Here is a 16,651-nt window from a genome sequence, read left to right as displayed (position 1 = left end):
ACCATTTTTATACCTCAGTACCGTTTCATGTGTTCTGCCCAAAATATTCTTCCTCATCTTTTTCTAAACAGCAAACATTTTATCATTTAATATTCAACTTCTATAACCTCACCACATCACCCTCTGGAAAAGTTGCTTTCTTCTGTGTGCTAACACTGTGCCTTGTACATATGTCTGTCAGCATTTATCACACTAGAAAGAAATGATCTACTTCCTTGTCTGCCTTCCCTACCTGACCAGGAGCTGAAGAAGGCTAGGGATTCCACTCTATCCTTAGCTTCTCCTACACAGGGCTTATTAACACCTAGAAGGCCCCCAAATTTTGCTGTGTAAGTAAATGAAATTTCACTGGGCAGAAGACCATCACCTCCAATTCTGATATTCATGGAGTATTATGGACCATTAATTATTTGAGATTCAAGTGAAGATAATAACCTGGAGAAATTGTACTTTTAATCTTGATAATTATGGTATCTTAATACCTTTCCTTCTTCTAGGATTATGAATTAAAGTAACTACCTTGAATCTTTTGTGCATTAAAGCATAGTTGGACCCAAAAATCAGGTCTTGTCACTTGCCATTCCTCTATAATAGCCCCCTTTATTCATTTAGCACTTTATATACTTTCTCTGTCTTCCTCGCAAGTGGTCCTCTGAAGTACATGTTAGTCTGCTTTAAGAATGGGAAACTGAGGTTCAGGATGTTCAGTAACCTCTCTGAGGACATTCGGCTGGTAAATGTTAGATTTGGGATTTGAACTCAAGTCCATTTGACTCCAGAGCTCCTGTTCTGTCCACTACTCGAGTGACCTTCAAACTTTTTTTGCCTGTGAAACCCCTTACAGAATTTAGAAAAACTATAAAGCCCATCAAACGTTTTAAATTGGCATGTAAAAATTTTCATCTTGAATTTATGTATTTGCCAAGAATATAATTCCTGGCATGTTGTAAATATTGACATTTTAAAATAAAACTGTTAACATCATTCTTTTAAATGTACCAAGTGAGAAATAATAATGATTTAGTTATCCATTAAAAATATGTAAGTAAACTCTTAACTGTCAGGAGCTTTTTATTGTTTTTTTCTTCTTCTTCTTCAACTTAAGTTTTTTATTGCACCTTCACTTCCCCCAGATTCTTTTCCTAACATATATTTTGTCATGAATTATTTTATTAACATACTGCAACATATTTAGTCCATAAGTTAGAATTAATTTTTAAAAATTTCCTGTAACTAAAAACAAGGTTCTACAAACATTTCAGAATTTCTCCTAAATAAGAAGTCAATTTTTTTTTTTTTTGAAACGGAGTCTCATTCTGTCACCCAAGCTGGAGTCCAGCAGTGGCATGATCTCGGCTCACTGCAACCTCCCGGGTTCAAGCAATTCTCCTGTCTCAGCCTCCTGAGTAGCTGGGTTTACAGGTGCTTGCCACAACGCCCGGCTAATTTTTGTACTTTTAGTAGAGAGGGGGTTTTGCCATGTTGGCCAGGCTGGTCTCAAACTCCTGACCTCAAGTGATCTGCCCGCCTTGGCTTCCCAAAGTTTTGGGATTACAGGTGTGAGCCACTGCACCCAGCACCAGAAGTCAATTTTTACTGGAAATGCTTGTCTTCATAAGATGAATGAGAATTAAATCGTACAAGTATAGATGGCTGTTGTTTAATGCTAGAATGAGACAGGATTCAGCATCAATTTTATTCCTATTTTTCATTTTTATAGCTATAAGGACTTTGAAACCTTATTTACATAAATAAGTAGATGGAAATGGAAGTTTTGTTTAAAGTAGTATCATACAGTTCTTAGTACTCCCTTTGAATTTATGTGCTAAAAAAATCATATCACAGTCTTTCATCAAAAAATATTTATAATGACCTGTCAGCTTTCAGTTTAGTAAGGTACTCATCAGAGAATTGGAAATCCTGCTAACTTGCAAAAGGATTTGCCTGCAGTCATTAAAGTTACTCGCTTTCTCAATCCTGCACAGTATTTTGAATTATCCCTTTGTTTGTTACCCTGGAAAATGGGAGAAAGGCTATAGTAAAAGAGAATGTGTTGATCCAGGCACTAGTCAGGCAAGTCAGTTTTAGAAAAAGAAGCATATGGAAACTGAGTATGTAGAAACTGATTTCCTTGAAACTATTCTGGCATACACCCTGGAAAGTTTTGTGGACCACCTAAGGTATACATACCCCAGGTTGAGTGCTGCGTGTCCCCATGTGGTTTTCTCCAGTTCAACCCCTCCTTTCACCTGTCCATAGGTTATTGCAGCTGAAGGAGAAATGAATGCATCCAGGGCTCTGAAAGAAGCCTCCATGGTCATCACTGAGTCTCCTGCAGCCCTTCAGCTCCGGTACCTGCAGACACTGACCACCATTGCTGCTGAGAAAAACTCAACAATTATCTTCCCTCTGCCCATAGATATGCTGCAAGGAATCATAGGGGCAAAACACAGCCATCTAGGCTAGTGTAGAGATGAGCGCTAGCCTTCCAAGCATGAAGTAGGGGACCAAATTAGCCTTTAACTCACAAAGAGAGGGTAGGGCTTTTCCTTTTCCATATGTCAATTGTGGTGTTCCCAGAATGTATAGCAGTTATAAAAACAGGTGAAAGAATTGTTAGCTTGTAAATACTGAGAGATTGGTGATTTATATAAGGTAATCTGTTAGTCTTAAAATAGTTAAAAGTTTGTATTTTTAGATTATTATGTAGTAGGTTAGATCCCTCTTGTTTTGACTTCCACTGACTCATTCTGAACCCCCTAAGCACCCAGGCCAGAGGCAAGAACCTGGGCTGTAACTGCCACCTGACACCGCTGACTGGATAAATGCTTTGCAGAAAGTGATGACCTTACGCCACAACCAGCTTCTCTAGGTCATATGTGCCTTACCTCCAGAGAGTCTTTTTTTTTTTTTTTGAGATGGAGTTTCACTCTTGTTGTCCAGGCTGGAGTGCAATAGCATGATCTTGGCTCACTGCAACCTCCGCCTCCTGGGTTCAAGAGATTCTTCTGCCTCAGCCTCCCCAGTAGCTGGGATTACAGGCTCATGCCACCATGCCCAGCTAATTTTTGTGGTTTTTTTTTTTTAATAGAGATGGGGTTTCACCATGTTGGCCAGGCTAGTCACGAACTCCTAACCTTGGGTGATCCACCCACCTCTGCCTCCCAAAGTGCTGGGATTATAGGCATGAGCTACCACACCTGGCTTGGAGAGCTTAATTAAGGAAATTTCTCTAATGTTCGTTTATTTTCTAAATCCAGACCATGTTTCAGAATAATCCTTACTTGAGAGTAGCCATTTTCTTGCCTGTACTTGTCAGAACTAGAGGAAATAGCCAAGACTAATGAAAAGGATTACTCTAACCCTTCAAAGACTTTTAAATTCACTACTATAGTGGTCATTTTAAAAATACATCCCTGTTTTAACTTATTTGAGCCTTCTTTATGAGTAAATGATTCCTCTTTGTTCTGTCTTTCAAACCAGCTAAATATTTGTCACAAAAGTGCTTTTTTCTAACTGTTGCCTATTTTCATATATCAGGTTTTAAATAGTTTTAATTTTGTAATAAAATTTTCTCTACGTTCTATATGCAATTGTTATATATCCATTTGAATAGCTTAAGGACTAAAATACTTTTTTAAGAGATAACTTCAGGAAACCATTATATTTTACTAACTGCATGCTGTTAACTGTGGTACACTGTGAAATATGTTGATTACAAACCCATTCATTACATAGTGTAAGGACTTCACAATATATTCACTATATAGTGTCTAATGATCTTGGGCAGATACTGTCAAACTTACAATATCTATATAGATGTAGGTCTTTTTAAATTTACCTAGTCATTCTTCTATCATGTATATTGATGCTGAAAGAGGAACTGGTCAGCTCCTCTGGACAACAAATTCTTGGTCTATAATATTAGGAGACATCTTCTGTTTTGCAAATGTCTATGAATCTGAGCAACCTGGCATTCTGCTTACTGGCCAGAAAGCTAGCGGGTGACATTTGTAACATTTCCTCTTTGAGACTCTGAGTTCACCTAGAGAAGTCTAAGCATAACAGCTTTCTTTCCCAGCACGAGCCTTTATATAGCTCTCCTTAGCTCAACCACTCTGTCCATCCAGCCAATGGATGCCCCTTCCCCTGTACCCCAATTTCAAGCTTATTTTAGGAAGCCTTGAACTACCATGTCTCCTGGCTCCTAGCTGAGTTTATTAGAGGTATGGAGCAGTGCAACTTAAACTCAAGTTGCACTTACATTTTGAATTTTAAAATGATGGTTTTATCTGTTGTGTGAAGTGGCTCACCCTTGAGGACCAGGAGGCTCCATATCCTGACTGAAAATCTTCTCTGAGACTTAGAGTAACAGTACTTTTGGTTCCTTGAGTTCTCCTGTCTCCAGATACCAAATGACCTTGACTTTTCTGCCTTGTGAATTCATAGTCCAATAGGTTGAAATTAAATCACTTGGGAGGGATGCATAGAAGGAGCTCTAGGAACACAGTGCCAGTGCAGAAGTTTTTCCAGGTGGCCTCCCTTTCCAACAATGTACATAATAAAGTGTATGCACTTTCACTAATATTTTTGGGGTGAGAGTCTGTTTCAGCCTGTATTGAACGTATATGGATTTCCGTTTTCAGAAGTAGTACATTAGATCCTCCGGTTCTGAGCTGGCTGGTTGGCTTCTTCGTGTGCTTTGTGGGCCAGGGGAAGGGGACAGGCTGCTGTGGGCCATCTGCTGTCTCCCAGGTCCAGGCACCCTCTGGTGCACTGGCCCACACATTTTCCCTGGGGAGTTTAGAGATCCACACACACCCTCCACCACCACAAAGCTTTAACTGACTTCATTTTCTTTTGCCTTCTTCCAAACGGGACAGGAACCCACTTCTTGCTGTCACCCGGTTAATCACATAGACATAGCCTTTACTTAAAAAGAAACAAATAATGGTAAAAAACCAATGTGTTTTACCTGCAACATCTGACAGAACTGTCTTGAATTAGTGGCTACCATTTGGGAGCACCAGTCACTCAGCTCTGTGCACAAATACGTGTATGTACATTCTATCATTTTATCTCAAAATGGTTTGATAGACACTTTATTATCACCATTTTGTAGATGAGAACACTGAGGCTCAAAGGTTAAAACAGCCAAAGTCACATGGTTAGAAAGGAACAGAGCTGGGATTCAAACCCAGATCTAATGCCGAAGACTTGTGAGGTGTATCAGTGTATCTTCGTGTGACACTGCCTGCCTCTAGTGCCCCCATCCACACACCACCACCACCATTTTGTAGATAGAGCACAACTTTTCCCAAGACTATCAAAGTTCATTTGTCTTTACATTCACACCTAACCAGGCCCTAAACTTAAACTTTCGTTTTGGGCCATCCGATTCAGCCAAAGTTCATTATAAAAAGAGGAGAGTCAATTGGGCATTTGTTTTTGTTTTTGTTTTTTTTTTTTGAGAGGAAGTCTTGCACTTGTCACCCAGGCTGGAGTGCAGTGGTGTGATCTTGGCTCACTGCAACCTCTGCCTCCTGGTTTCAAGCAATTCTCCTGCCTCAGCCTCCCCAGTAGCTGGGATTACAGGCGCATGCCACCACGCCCGGCTAATTTTTGTATTTTTAGTAGAGACGGGGTTTCACCATGTTGGCCAGGCTGGTCTCGAACTCCTGACCTCAGGTGATCTGCCCACCTCAGCCTCCCAAAGTGCTGGGATTACATGTGTGAGCCACTGCACCCGGCCCGATTGGGCATTTGTAACCACAAATGCCATAACACAGTGTCCTGAGCAGAAGGAAACCAGTGTTCCATAGACTTTCAGCTTATGTAGCCTTTTAAAATATATCATTTCTTGTGATACTCACAAACCTGGTCTCACAGTTACTTGGCTAGTAAATAGTGAATCAAGTGCCCCTTCCCCTTACTTTCAGCAGCAAACCCCTTTTTTCAAAGGTAACTGCATTGGTAAAAGGTTTACAGTGTCTTTTGCCAGGATAAATTCTTGAGTTCACATTTATAACATTTACTGAATATAAAGTAACTCAATGAGAACAATGAGGCTGTTTTGAAAAACAATATTAGAGTTATGAAAGAGTTTCAATCTTATATTCAGAGTCTACATTCGATTTCTCCATTTTGCTTGTCTGTTTTTATTACCACTTTAAACATGGAATTTGAATCTAATGTTTATAAAATCACAGAAGCACCTCATAGAATTCTACATATTTCTGTTTGAAAATCACTGCTCTGGAGTGCTTTCCTTGCTACAGCATCCATCTTGTAATGTGACCTTGGATAAGTCATATGCTCTCTCAGCCTCATTTTCCTCACCTGTAAAACAAGGAGATTATAGTCCAGCTGTTTGGGTCTCAGACCTTTTGAGAATGTGTTGGAAGCTACAGAGCTTCGTCTGAAAACTGCACATAGTGTGCACAACACAAATTTGGATCCTTTGGGGGTACACCGGCCCCACTCCCAAACCTATCCAAAGACTTAAGAAATCCTGGGCTAGATCATGTCTAAGATCCAACTACAAAGCTTTGCAGTTACCTGAAGAGTTTTTATAGGAACCAAGAAGAAGGCAAAAGGAACCAGGGTTGAATGCCAGCACTGTGCAAGACACTTTACACATCTTTTCTCATGTCCATTCATAATCTCATTTGGCTGTGTTGACCAGGCCCCAGGAAAATCCCCGGGGATATTAGTGATGATCTCCTCCTGTGATGTTGTTAACATCAGGTCTACAGCAGACCCAGGTTCAGATCAAGCTAGGATTTGCCTAAACCAGTCATACTTGCTAATGGGATACAGCCCCTTTCAATCTATCCTGTAGCCAGAAGAGTTTAGTGAGAAAGGAAATTGAAGCCGCTGTTAAAACTGTGGTTTTACAATAAACTCTAGAAACATAGTAATCATAATGTAGGCTGCAAATCTTCCCTAAAAGATTCCAGGGGAAAATGACTGGAAATTGAGCAGTCTGAAAATTACTGGATGCCACAGAACTGTAAGGAGCCATTACTTTTAATTTTCCGCATCTGGCCCCCGGAAGTCTCCAACAAAAGGGCGGTCTACCCAGCATCCATTTATCTCCTCCCTCCTTCCTAGGAGCCATGACTTTGTTCAGATACCTCCCCCTGAGAGCTCTGACCTCAGGAGAAGAATTCACCCCCACCTGCTAGGATGAACCTAACTGGCCTATGAATAATTCCATCCTTCTAGCCCATGATTCCATCAGGAATGATTATGTGACCCAACATGGGCTCTTGAGACCTGAGGAAAGGTTTTCCGTGGACTTGGGAGCAGTTCCTCCTCCCTTTTCTGAAAACTTTTCTAGAAACAGTCCTCTTTTCCTCTGGGCACTGCTGTTCATGGGTGTGGAGCAACCAGAACACCTACAGATATTTTACTACCAGACTAGCGAGGGCGAAGAGAATGAGCAGGAAACTCAGGCCCACTAGGTTTAGTCAACCATGAAGGCCCCCTCAACTCTGAACTGATGATGTATGAGAGCACATAAGTGTGCTTACAGTTTAATTTGGTTTGAGTTAGCTCTCCACTGCTTACAGCCAAAAACATCCTTTCTGATCCACAGTACATTAGGCCTTTGCCTCCGTGGTTGAATACTAGGTTCTGCTGTGGCCTAGGTGCTTTCATTATTTTTAACCATTTTCGAGCACTTACTATAGGCCAGACACTGTGCTAACCATTACCTCCCTTAATCCTCATGAGAATTCTAAGTGGGGTGACACTGTTCTTACTCCCATTTTTCAGCTAAGGAAATGGCAAAGAACTTAAGATCACACTGCTAATGAGTGGTAGAGCTAGATTTGAGCCCAGGTCTGACTCCAAAAGCCAGCTACTAGCCACTATACTATACCACCTCCAGCTAGGTATTAATACAACATTACCATTTTGCAGGTAGGTAACTTGAGGCTCCAAAAGTTTCTTTTAAGTATTATATCTATAATGCCTTGCACAAAGTAAGTACAAAATAAATATCTGTTCAACTGAATTGCCCAAGATTGGACCCAGGATCCAAGCCTAGCGTTGTGCCTCTGGCATCTGTCTCATTATTTCACAATGATTTTTCCATGGTAGGAGATGATGACGTCTGCGACTGTTAGAAAGATAAGATGTGTGGTTGAAGTGATAGTGCTCCTGATTGGCTTTTCTGCCTTTGAGAGAAAAATAAGAAGTCAGCATCTCAGTGGCCCCAGGCTATTTTCTTTCTCAGAGCATTGCACAACTCTCTTCGGAGGCCACAGCCATACCCTTGAATGCCGACATAAACTGAAATGAAGAATTAATGGGCAGGTCTACCTGAAATTTTACCTCCCACAAATTTCTAGGAAGGAAGCTAGCTCTGTCTAGACAGGCCTCTACCTGCCTCTCGTGAAAGCCCTAGAAGCTTTGGGTGGTAAATGCCACTTCTGTACCAGGACTTTGTCAAGTTGATTGCTTTCACCATGAAAGCAAACCTTTGGGGGTAGGCAAGGCAGGCATTATGGGATCAAGTCCAAACCCTTGGTGTGGCATTCAAAGCCCCAGCCTGCTTCTCAGCTCAGAGGCCTGCCACTCCAGGCTGCTGTCTGTCCCTGAGCACGCTGTTCCCCTCACAGCCCCCTGCCTGTACTTGCTGCACTCTCTGCCTGAAAGTGACTTGATCTTCCCTCCATGTTTCACCCAGAAAATTCCTTCTCCACTACCCTCCACACTTCTGCGATGAATCAGAATCTCTGGAGGAACGGCCCTTGGGGAATCCATGCTTTTAAAAAGTTGCAATTTGGGTGATCAGCCAGCTTTGGAGACAACAGTGTAAACACACATACACACACACACACACACACACACACACACACACACACACACAGCCTGCCCATCATTTAAGGCCTCATGCTGGTTTCTGTTCTTTTACAGTCATATGCTTGGGAGCTTTCACATCATAATTCAATGGGGATGGAATGGTGGTGGGAGGCAACACAGAACAAGAGCGGGGAAAACAAGGTGAGAAGAGACCGGATGGAATGGTGGTGGGAGGCAACACAGAACAAGAGCGGGGAAAACAAGGTGAGAAGAGACCAAATGGACAGAGGGGAGGACTGGGGAATGTCCTCCAGCAGGTTCCTTGGACTGGTTTAGAGTCTCCCAGGAGAAAAGATTATGAAACAACATAGAAATATCCAAGAGGGACTGTGTGACATGCTGAGCATGAGTAGAGAGTCAGGACCCAGGGGACCAAGAAGGCACAGAAGAGTCCCTTTCCCATACCCTGAAGACCGCAAACTTTGAGAGCATCCGGGGGCGGCTCTTGTGCTGGCAGCTGCTGCAGTGATTTCTCCACATAGCTTTGGGGCAGCAGAATGAATCTGTGGGAACCAGAGGTAGCAAGGAAGGTCCAAGCAGCTGCTACAGGATGTGGCAGCTATGAGGATGCACCCTGCCCGCTTTCTACTGCAGGGCATATAATTGATAAGGGCTCTGGCTGCTGGCTTTGAACTTCATCCCACATGTGTCCCAAGGTCAGGCCTCCCAAAGACTGAGCGCAGGGGGCAGATAAGGCATGCCTGCTTACGAGAGACACACGATTCCTTTGCTGGCTGACTTTGACTCTGGCTCAAGAACACTTTGAATCGAACAGATGCTCGTGTTCATAGCAGCCTTATGCACAATAGCCAAAAGGCACAAATAACAAAGAGTCCATTGATGGCTGAATAAACCAGATGTGGTATAGACACGCAGTAGAATATTACTCAGCCACAAAAAGGAGTGAAAAGTTGATATATGCTACAACAAGGAAAAGTCTTGAAAACATTCTGCTAAGTGAAATAAGCCACACGCAGAGGACAAATGTTGTATGATTCCACTTATATGAGGTCCCTGGAATAGTCAAATTCTGAGACTGAAAGTAAAATACAGGTTACCAGGGGCTGGCAAATAGGGAAGAATGGAGAATTAGTATGTAATGGGCAGAGTATTTATATTGGGGATTATCAAAAAGGTTTGGGTACAGAGAGTGGTGATGGCTACACAACACTGTATATGCAATGTTACTGAAATACACACAAGTGGTTAAAATAAATATTCTGTTATGTACAGTTTGCCACAATAAAAAACAACAAAAATGGGACTATACCATTAAATTTAAAAAGAACACTGAATTTGGCTTTGGGACTGCCGACAAGCTTTGCCAAATCTTCCTGGATTAAATAAATGACCACTAAGACACTTCCGCACAACCTTCTCTCCCTTTTTTCTCCACCTAGGGTCAGACTTGCGTCGAGGGTCTGATGGCTCTCCCAGTCTTCCTTGGTTCCCCACCTATTTCCTTTCTTTTGAGACAGAATCTCGCTCTGTCACCCAGGCTGGAGTGCAATGGTGCAATCTCAGCTGACTGCAACGTCTGCCTCCTGGGTTCAAGAGATTCTCCTGTCTCAGCCTCCCGAGTAGGTGGGATTACAGGCATGTGCCACCACGCCTGGCTAATTTTTTATTTTTAGTAGAGACAGGCTTTCACCATGTTGGCCAGGCTGGTCTCAAACTCCTGATCTCAGGTGATCTGCCTGCCTCGGTCTCCCAAAGTGCCGGGATTACATGTGTGAGCCACCGCGCCTAGCCCCTCCCTATTTCCTTTCGCATAGGTATCCCCCAGGACAATCTACACACCTCTCAACTCACTGTGGCATCGCCTCTCAGGGCACCAGGATCCACGCACAGGGTGGATGTAGCTTTTCTACTAGTTTACAGGCAAATGCTAGGCACCTCTCTGGGCATTCTCAGAATTACCAGGGACACAGGCAGAGAAGACGCTGGCTCTCACTGTCAGATGGGCACAAGGAAATGAGCCACACTAGAGTACACACTTCAAAATGTTTTTATTGAATTTAATTTCCCAAACACAGACATTTTAGACAATTTTGCAAGGACTCTGAATTTTTGCAGGGCTATTTTTGGATACTGTAAAAAAAAAAAAAAAAAAGAAACAAAACACACACACACACACTCATAGCAGAGTTGCTCTGCTCGCTGTAAGGCCTCTTTGAGGGAAGGACAGTTCCAAAAGGCACTGACCGGTGACATGGATGGGTCCTGCCCCTCCTCAGGCAGCCAGCTCAGCGATGGCCCTGTCCAAGGGGTCCACAGACCAGTAATCATCATCCCAGCCAAGGAACCAGCCCACGAAGGAGGGAGGCTCAAAGCCTTGCTTCACCACGGTGATGGGCGTCCGCCGATCCCGATTGGCTGGGTCCGTCTCGATGTACCGCTTAGCTGCAGACACACGTGCAAGAAAAGGAAACCCCAGTAATTCTTAGTGCCTCCCACACCAGGGAGAGGGTGACTCAGGACAGGAGTTGACAAAGAAGAGGGTCTATGGTCCTACTGTCCCTACTGCCCACCCCCTGCCCTGGGCCCCATCCTCCTTTAAAGGCATGATACCCACGTGGGTTCTCCACCACCCTGCTCAGGAACACAGGAAGGGACAGGGCTACGGCTTAACCTCCTGCTTCATAAAGCTTATTTCCCTTGCAGTCACCTACTGGAAGATATGAGAACCAACTTTTGGGCTCCCAGCTCATAAATCAGATCTATTCAGCTACCAGGAATCTGCTTTGCAACATCTTTTTCTTTTTCTTTTTTTTTTTCATTTTGAGACACCATCTCGTTCTGTCACCCAGGCTACAGTATAGTGGTGCGATCATGGCTCACAGCAGCCATGAACTCCTGGGCTCAAGCAATCCTCTGACCTCAACCTCTTGAGTAGCTGGGACCACGGGTGTACACCAACACGCCTGGCTAATTTTTTTGTATTTTTTCTAGAGATGGGGTTTCACTATGTTGCCCGGGCTGCTCTCAAACTCCTAGGCTCAAGTGATCCTCCTGCCTTGGCCTCCCAAAATGCTGGGATTACATGCATGAGTCACTATGCCTGGCCTGCTTTGCCACATCTAAACCTTGACAAGTTCAGCTCCTGAGTATTCTGGGAACTTGAAGTGACTTCTCATCTGTTCCTTCCTTCTCCTGGAACAGAGGAGAGGCTTCTTTCAGAAGCCTCAGGGTTTCTGAAGGAACTGATGTGTTCTTCACTATCCCACGCAGGATTTATGAGGGGCTGGCCCACAGAGGAGGAAGTCCCCACCCTATCTTGTCCATCAGTCCCCTGGAAAGATGCTCATTCCCATACCTGTACAGGAGCCACTCCCACCACCCCACAAGCAATGGACCCCCCCACCCAGGGACTTGGGTCCTCACCAGAAGTCAAGGCTTCTGTCTTTTCTTCTTCTTGAGAATCCTTTCCAACCCACACAAAGACCTGGAGGTGAGATGAGACATGAAAGGTACATGAGGAGTGCTGATCAAATTCACGGCTGGAGGAAGACTGGGGAGGGGCCAGGTGTCAGACCAGACAAAGCCCTCCCCTTACTAACAGAGCCCATTAACTAAGACTGGAGGGATTTGGAACAGAGGTTGAAAACTGGCAACCTACAAACATGTTTTGTTTGCTCACCCACTACCTTGTGTTGGCCAACAATGTCTTTTTAAACCGTTGATGACATAAAAATCTAGATTTCCAACTTCTCTTAAAAAATTGGAGGATCTAGCAGCCTGGGCCTTCAAACCTCACTTGAGTCAAGCTGTGCAGGAGCCGCCCCTTTGAGATGAGCAGTTCTAGTTTGCCTCAGACTCCACTGCTTCCTCATGTCTCCCTATCCCAGCCTGCTTCACTCGCTAACATTGCCAACCAGGTGCCATCAGACATTGAGTTTGAGATTCTTCTCTAAAGGTCCATGAGTTATCTCTTGAACAGCATTCACTCGTTCAACAAATGAGTGGCCAAACATATTCTCACTCATTTATTCATCCAACAAATATGCACTGAGAGTCTACTGTGTGCCTGTCTGTGTGCATCTTTGTCAAAATGGGCCTAAGGCTTGGAAGAAAAATAACTCACCCACCACTATCGCCATTTTGAGTCTTGTTACAAGTTCTATTACACATTATTTAGCTGATTTTTATGTATCATCTATTTTTATGCATATCTAAAATATTACTTCAAAGAGCACCTAGCATTGATAAAATGGCATTACACAATAAAATGTCAGACTTGGTTTCTCTCACTTTTTTTAAGACGGAGTCTCACTCTGTCACCCAGGCTGGAGTGCAGTGGTGTGATCTCAGCTCACTGCAACCTCCGCCTCCTGGGTTCAAGTGATTCTTCTGCCTCGACCTCCCAAGTAGCTGGGATTACAGGCACCCACCACCAAGCCTGGCTAATTTTTTTGTATTTTTAGTAGAGATGGGGTTTCACCATGTTGGCCAGGCTGGTCTTGAACTCCTGACCTCAAGTGATCTGCCCACCTCAGCCTCTCAAAGTGCTGGGTTTACAAGCGCGAGCCACCGTGTCTGGTCCTCTCTTACTTATTTATAAATGTGTTCCCAACTAAAGTGGAAGCCCCTCGAAGGCAGGCATTCTATCTATTTTGCTCATCATAGGATTCTCAGCACTCAGCATTTTGCCTGGAAGACAGTGGTGCTGAATAAATGTTGGCTGACTGAATCCCTAACAGATGAACAAACAGATTAAGCAGCCAATGGATCAATCAATGACAACTGCTGAATGGCTCAAGCTGCAACCATTTTTGGTCCTGATCTTCCAACTGGGGATTCCGAGCAGCACTGTGGGTAGTGTAGAGTCTTATGCCTTCGTGGCCAGCCGCTCCATAACTCTGAGGACTCTGGGAGAAGCCACCTTGATAGGAAAGGTGACTGACCTGACACCCCCATGAGAACGTAAGCCCTGGGAGGGCAGGAAAATGCCTACTTTATTCATTGCTCTATCCCTAGCATCTCAAACATAAAGCACCTGGCACAAAGCAGTGCCCAATTAATATTGGTTGAGTGAGTGAATGGCATCTTCCCCTGCCAAGTCCTACATAATGGCCTTCTCTAGGAGACGAAGTGGAGACAGAGCCCAGAGCCCTCAAACCAAAAGCAGGAGCCCTCTAGAGCCTCTAGGTGACACTGGACAGTTTATGCCTGCAAACACGATGCTGCTAAGTTCAACTTCCTCCGCCAACAGATTTAAAGGAAGAGTTCACGCTCCCGCAAGGTCTGGGAGAGAATGATGAAGGTCATGTGATTTGCCTTTGTAGGGCGTTTTGCACCTTCAAGGTGAGTGCATCTGTAAGGGAGGTACCGCCACTCCCAGTTTACAGATGAGGAAATGGAAGCTCCGAAAGAAGAAGTGACTTCCAGTACCCTTAGAGACTTTTCTGGCAACACCTGGCACTGCCTCTTTGAGGTCCTTCTAGCAACTGATCATAGAACTGGAGGTCTAGTTTCTCCCACTCCCTCTGGCACAGAGAGCCTTCACCTATCCTTCACCCACCTGGTCCCAGGTGTCCAGAAGCATGACATCATCCGTAGCCAGGTCTTCCTGCATGAGCTCACCAGGAACCTCTTCGATCTGGGAAGGAATGAAAGAGCATCAGCGAGATGTCTTCCCTCCCCTGGGTGGGCTTCCTCTATCTGCCCCCTGAGGGAGTGGCACAGCTGACTGCAGCTGGCAGGGGGCCCCTTCCTCTGTGCCATGCCGTCAGAACTGTTTCTCCTGCCCCTGCTGCTGGCCAGTCCTGTGGAACTCGCCTCCCGAGGGGAAAGCAGAGGTGTGACCTCCGCAGGGGCTCACCACAAAACGTCCAATCTTGTTGGAGCAGGCAAAGAGGCGAGGAGGATGGGCATCCATCTTCTTGTCCTTCAGCCGTGGGGAGGTGCGGTAGGCAGACTTCCCGCCCAGGGCCTCCCAGAAGCCATCTGTGAGGGGAGGCCACGCCAGTTGCCAAGGGATACCATCATCCCTCTCTCCCATCTCATCGGACCCTGGGACCAGCCCTGCCCAAGCGCAACCAACTGCTCTCCCTCTCCTCCCTCCATCCTAAAAATCCCAGGAGATCCAGAGGGAAGAGGCCTGAGTGAATTGGAAGGTGATGAAATAGAGGCCCAGAGAGGGCAGACTTGGCGGTAGTCACACAGCCAGGACTACTATTGGCTTGAGGCTGACGACAGCATTGCAGGATGAGGATCATTAGCTCCACTCAGCTAAAGAGGCAATTGTGGCTCGGAGAGGTTAAGCAACTCACTCAAGGTCACACAGATGGTAAGTGTTAAGACCAGGATACAAATCTTGTCTGATTCTAATACCTATACTCTTTCCACTATACCTGCTCTGTCCATGTGCAGCCATTTAAATTTAAATTCATTAAAATTAAATTTAACTAAAAGTTCAGTTCTTCATTCCCACTAATTCCCACTGGTCACATTTCAAGTGCTCAACAGCCACACGTGACTAATGGCTGTCAAATTGGACCCGGCAGATACAGAACATGTCCATCTGCATAGAAGGTTCTGCTGGACAGAGCTGCTTTAGACCAAGTCACTCTTCACCATTTCTGTTAAGCATCAAGCAGCTGTGAATGAACTCAAAGTAACAGTATAAAGACTGCAGGCTGGCAGAAGGAAGAGCTGCCCGGCCCACATTCTGGAAACAGAGCAGGCTGGTGGCATTTCTGTCCATGGAGAGTCTAGAGATATAAGGAGACCACTGCCCCTCTGATGCTATCAGCCCTGCCTACCACCTTTCAAGGCTTCCCAGCAAGGGACCGCCTCCTTCCACAGCCCAACTGCGCCTTCCCACACTGGGCTCTCCTTTCTTTCTTTCTGTCTTTCTTCTTTTTGAGACAGAGTTTTACTCCTGTTGCCCAGGCTGGAGTGCAATAGTGTGATCTCAGCTCACCGCAACCTCCACTTCTCGGGTTCAAGCGATTCTCCTGCCTCAGCCTCCCGAGTAGCTGGGATTACAGGCATGTGCCACCATGTCTGGCTAATTTTGTATTTTAGTAGAGATGGGGTTTCTCCATGTTGGTCAGGCTAGTCTTGAACTCCTGACCTCAGGTGATCCGCCTGCCTTAACCTCCCAAAGTGCTGGGATTACAGGCATGAACCACCACGCCCAGGCTAGGCTCTCCTTTCTTTAGCTCCTGGAGACCTCCTTCTCTCTGACCATAGCCCTCATTTTAATGCAACTGCTTTTATTTAACATACATTAGGGGACAGGCCCTGGGGCGGGGTAGAGGGGAGGATTTAGAGCCCCCAAGCCACAGGAAAGAAGGGAAACCTAACAGCTGCATCTGGAGAGCAGCAGGCCCCCCACCTCGGCTCCTACCTGGCTCGCTGCCTTCTGCCACCTGCACAGGTTGGGCCCGCAGCACCCTGAGCAGCTCCTGGGCCCCCGTCTTCTCTGCCTTGCTGGCTCCTGTACCCACCCACAGGTAGGCGGCTGAGGGGGTTTTCAGAACAAAGGCATCGTTGGAGTTCAGTGCACCAGCCTTAGGCAATACCTGGGAGGGTACAGCTTGGTTAATCAGGAACCAGACAAAAAGCCCTCAGCCCCCTCCTCACAGCCCAGGAGACCCTGCAGCAGGAGTAGCTTTCAGGTGGGGACTTGGAGGAGCACAGCCCATCAGAGCTGAGGGCATAGACTTTGGACCCTGATGGCCTTGGTTGACTCCCATGAGTCACTAATGCACCGTGACTAGCCAACATGATTCTAGAATTCAGGGCTGCATTAACAGAAGTTGAGTGCCTAGAA

At 45.2% G+C, this 16,651-nt stretch overlaps 2 protein-coding genes across 19 annotated transcripts in view; one reads left to right on the top strand and one right to left on the bottom strand.

Annotated features, from left to right (window-relative positions):
- The window catches only part of STOM (stomatin), a 31,165-nt gene extending 26,578 nt beyond the window's left edge, over nt 1–4,587 (top strand). Inside the window, exon 7 of the mRNA XM_054501288.2 lies at nt 2,260–4,587. Coding sequence (XP_054357263.1) covers nt 2,260–2,466 — 207 coding nt within the window. The 3' untranslated portion in view covers nt 2,467–4,587. The remainder of the gene's footprint in view (nt 1–2,259) is intronic.
- A 6,276-nt stretch (nt 4,588–10,863) lies between these two features.
- GSN (gelsolin) overlaps nt 10,864–16,651 on the bottom strand; it is a 64,716-nt gene continuing 58,928 nt past the window's right edge. For all 18 annotated transcript variants that reach the window (XM_063649903.1, XM_063649895.1, XM_063649899.1 and 15 more), the window contains 5 exons: nt 16,226–16,400; nt 14,693–14,817; nt 14,393–14,470; nt 12,256–12,316; nt 10,864–11,274 (listed from right to left, as the gene is read on the bottom strand). In XM_063649903.1, coding sequence (XP_063505973.1) covers nt 11,105–11,274; nt 12,256–12,316; nt 14,393–14,470; nt 14,693–14,817; nt 16,226–16,400 — 609 coding nt within the window. In that variant the 3' untranslated portion in view covers nt 10,864–11,104. The remainder of the gene's footprint in view (nt 11,275–12,255; nt 12,317–14,392; nt 14,471–14,692; nt 14,818–16,225; nt 16,401–16,651) is intronic.

This window comes from Pongo pygmaeus, chromosome 13 (assembly GCF_028885625.2).
Source record: "Pongo pygmaeus isolate AG05252 chromosome 13, NHGRI_mPonPyg2-v2.0_pri, whole genome shotgun sequence".
Classification (NCBI taxonomy): Eukaryota; Metazoa; Chordata; class Mammalia; order Primates; family Hominidae; genus Pongo; species Pongo pygmaeus.
This window is presented reverse-complemented; position numbering and strand designations above follow the sequence as displayed.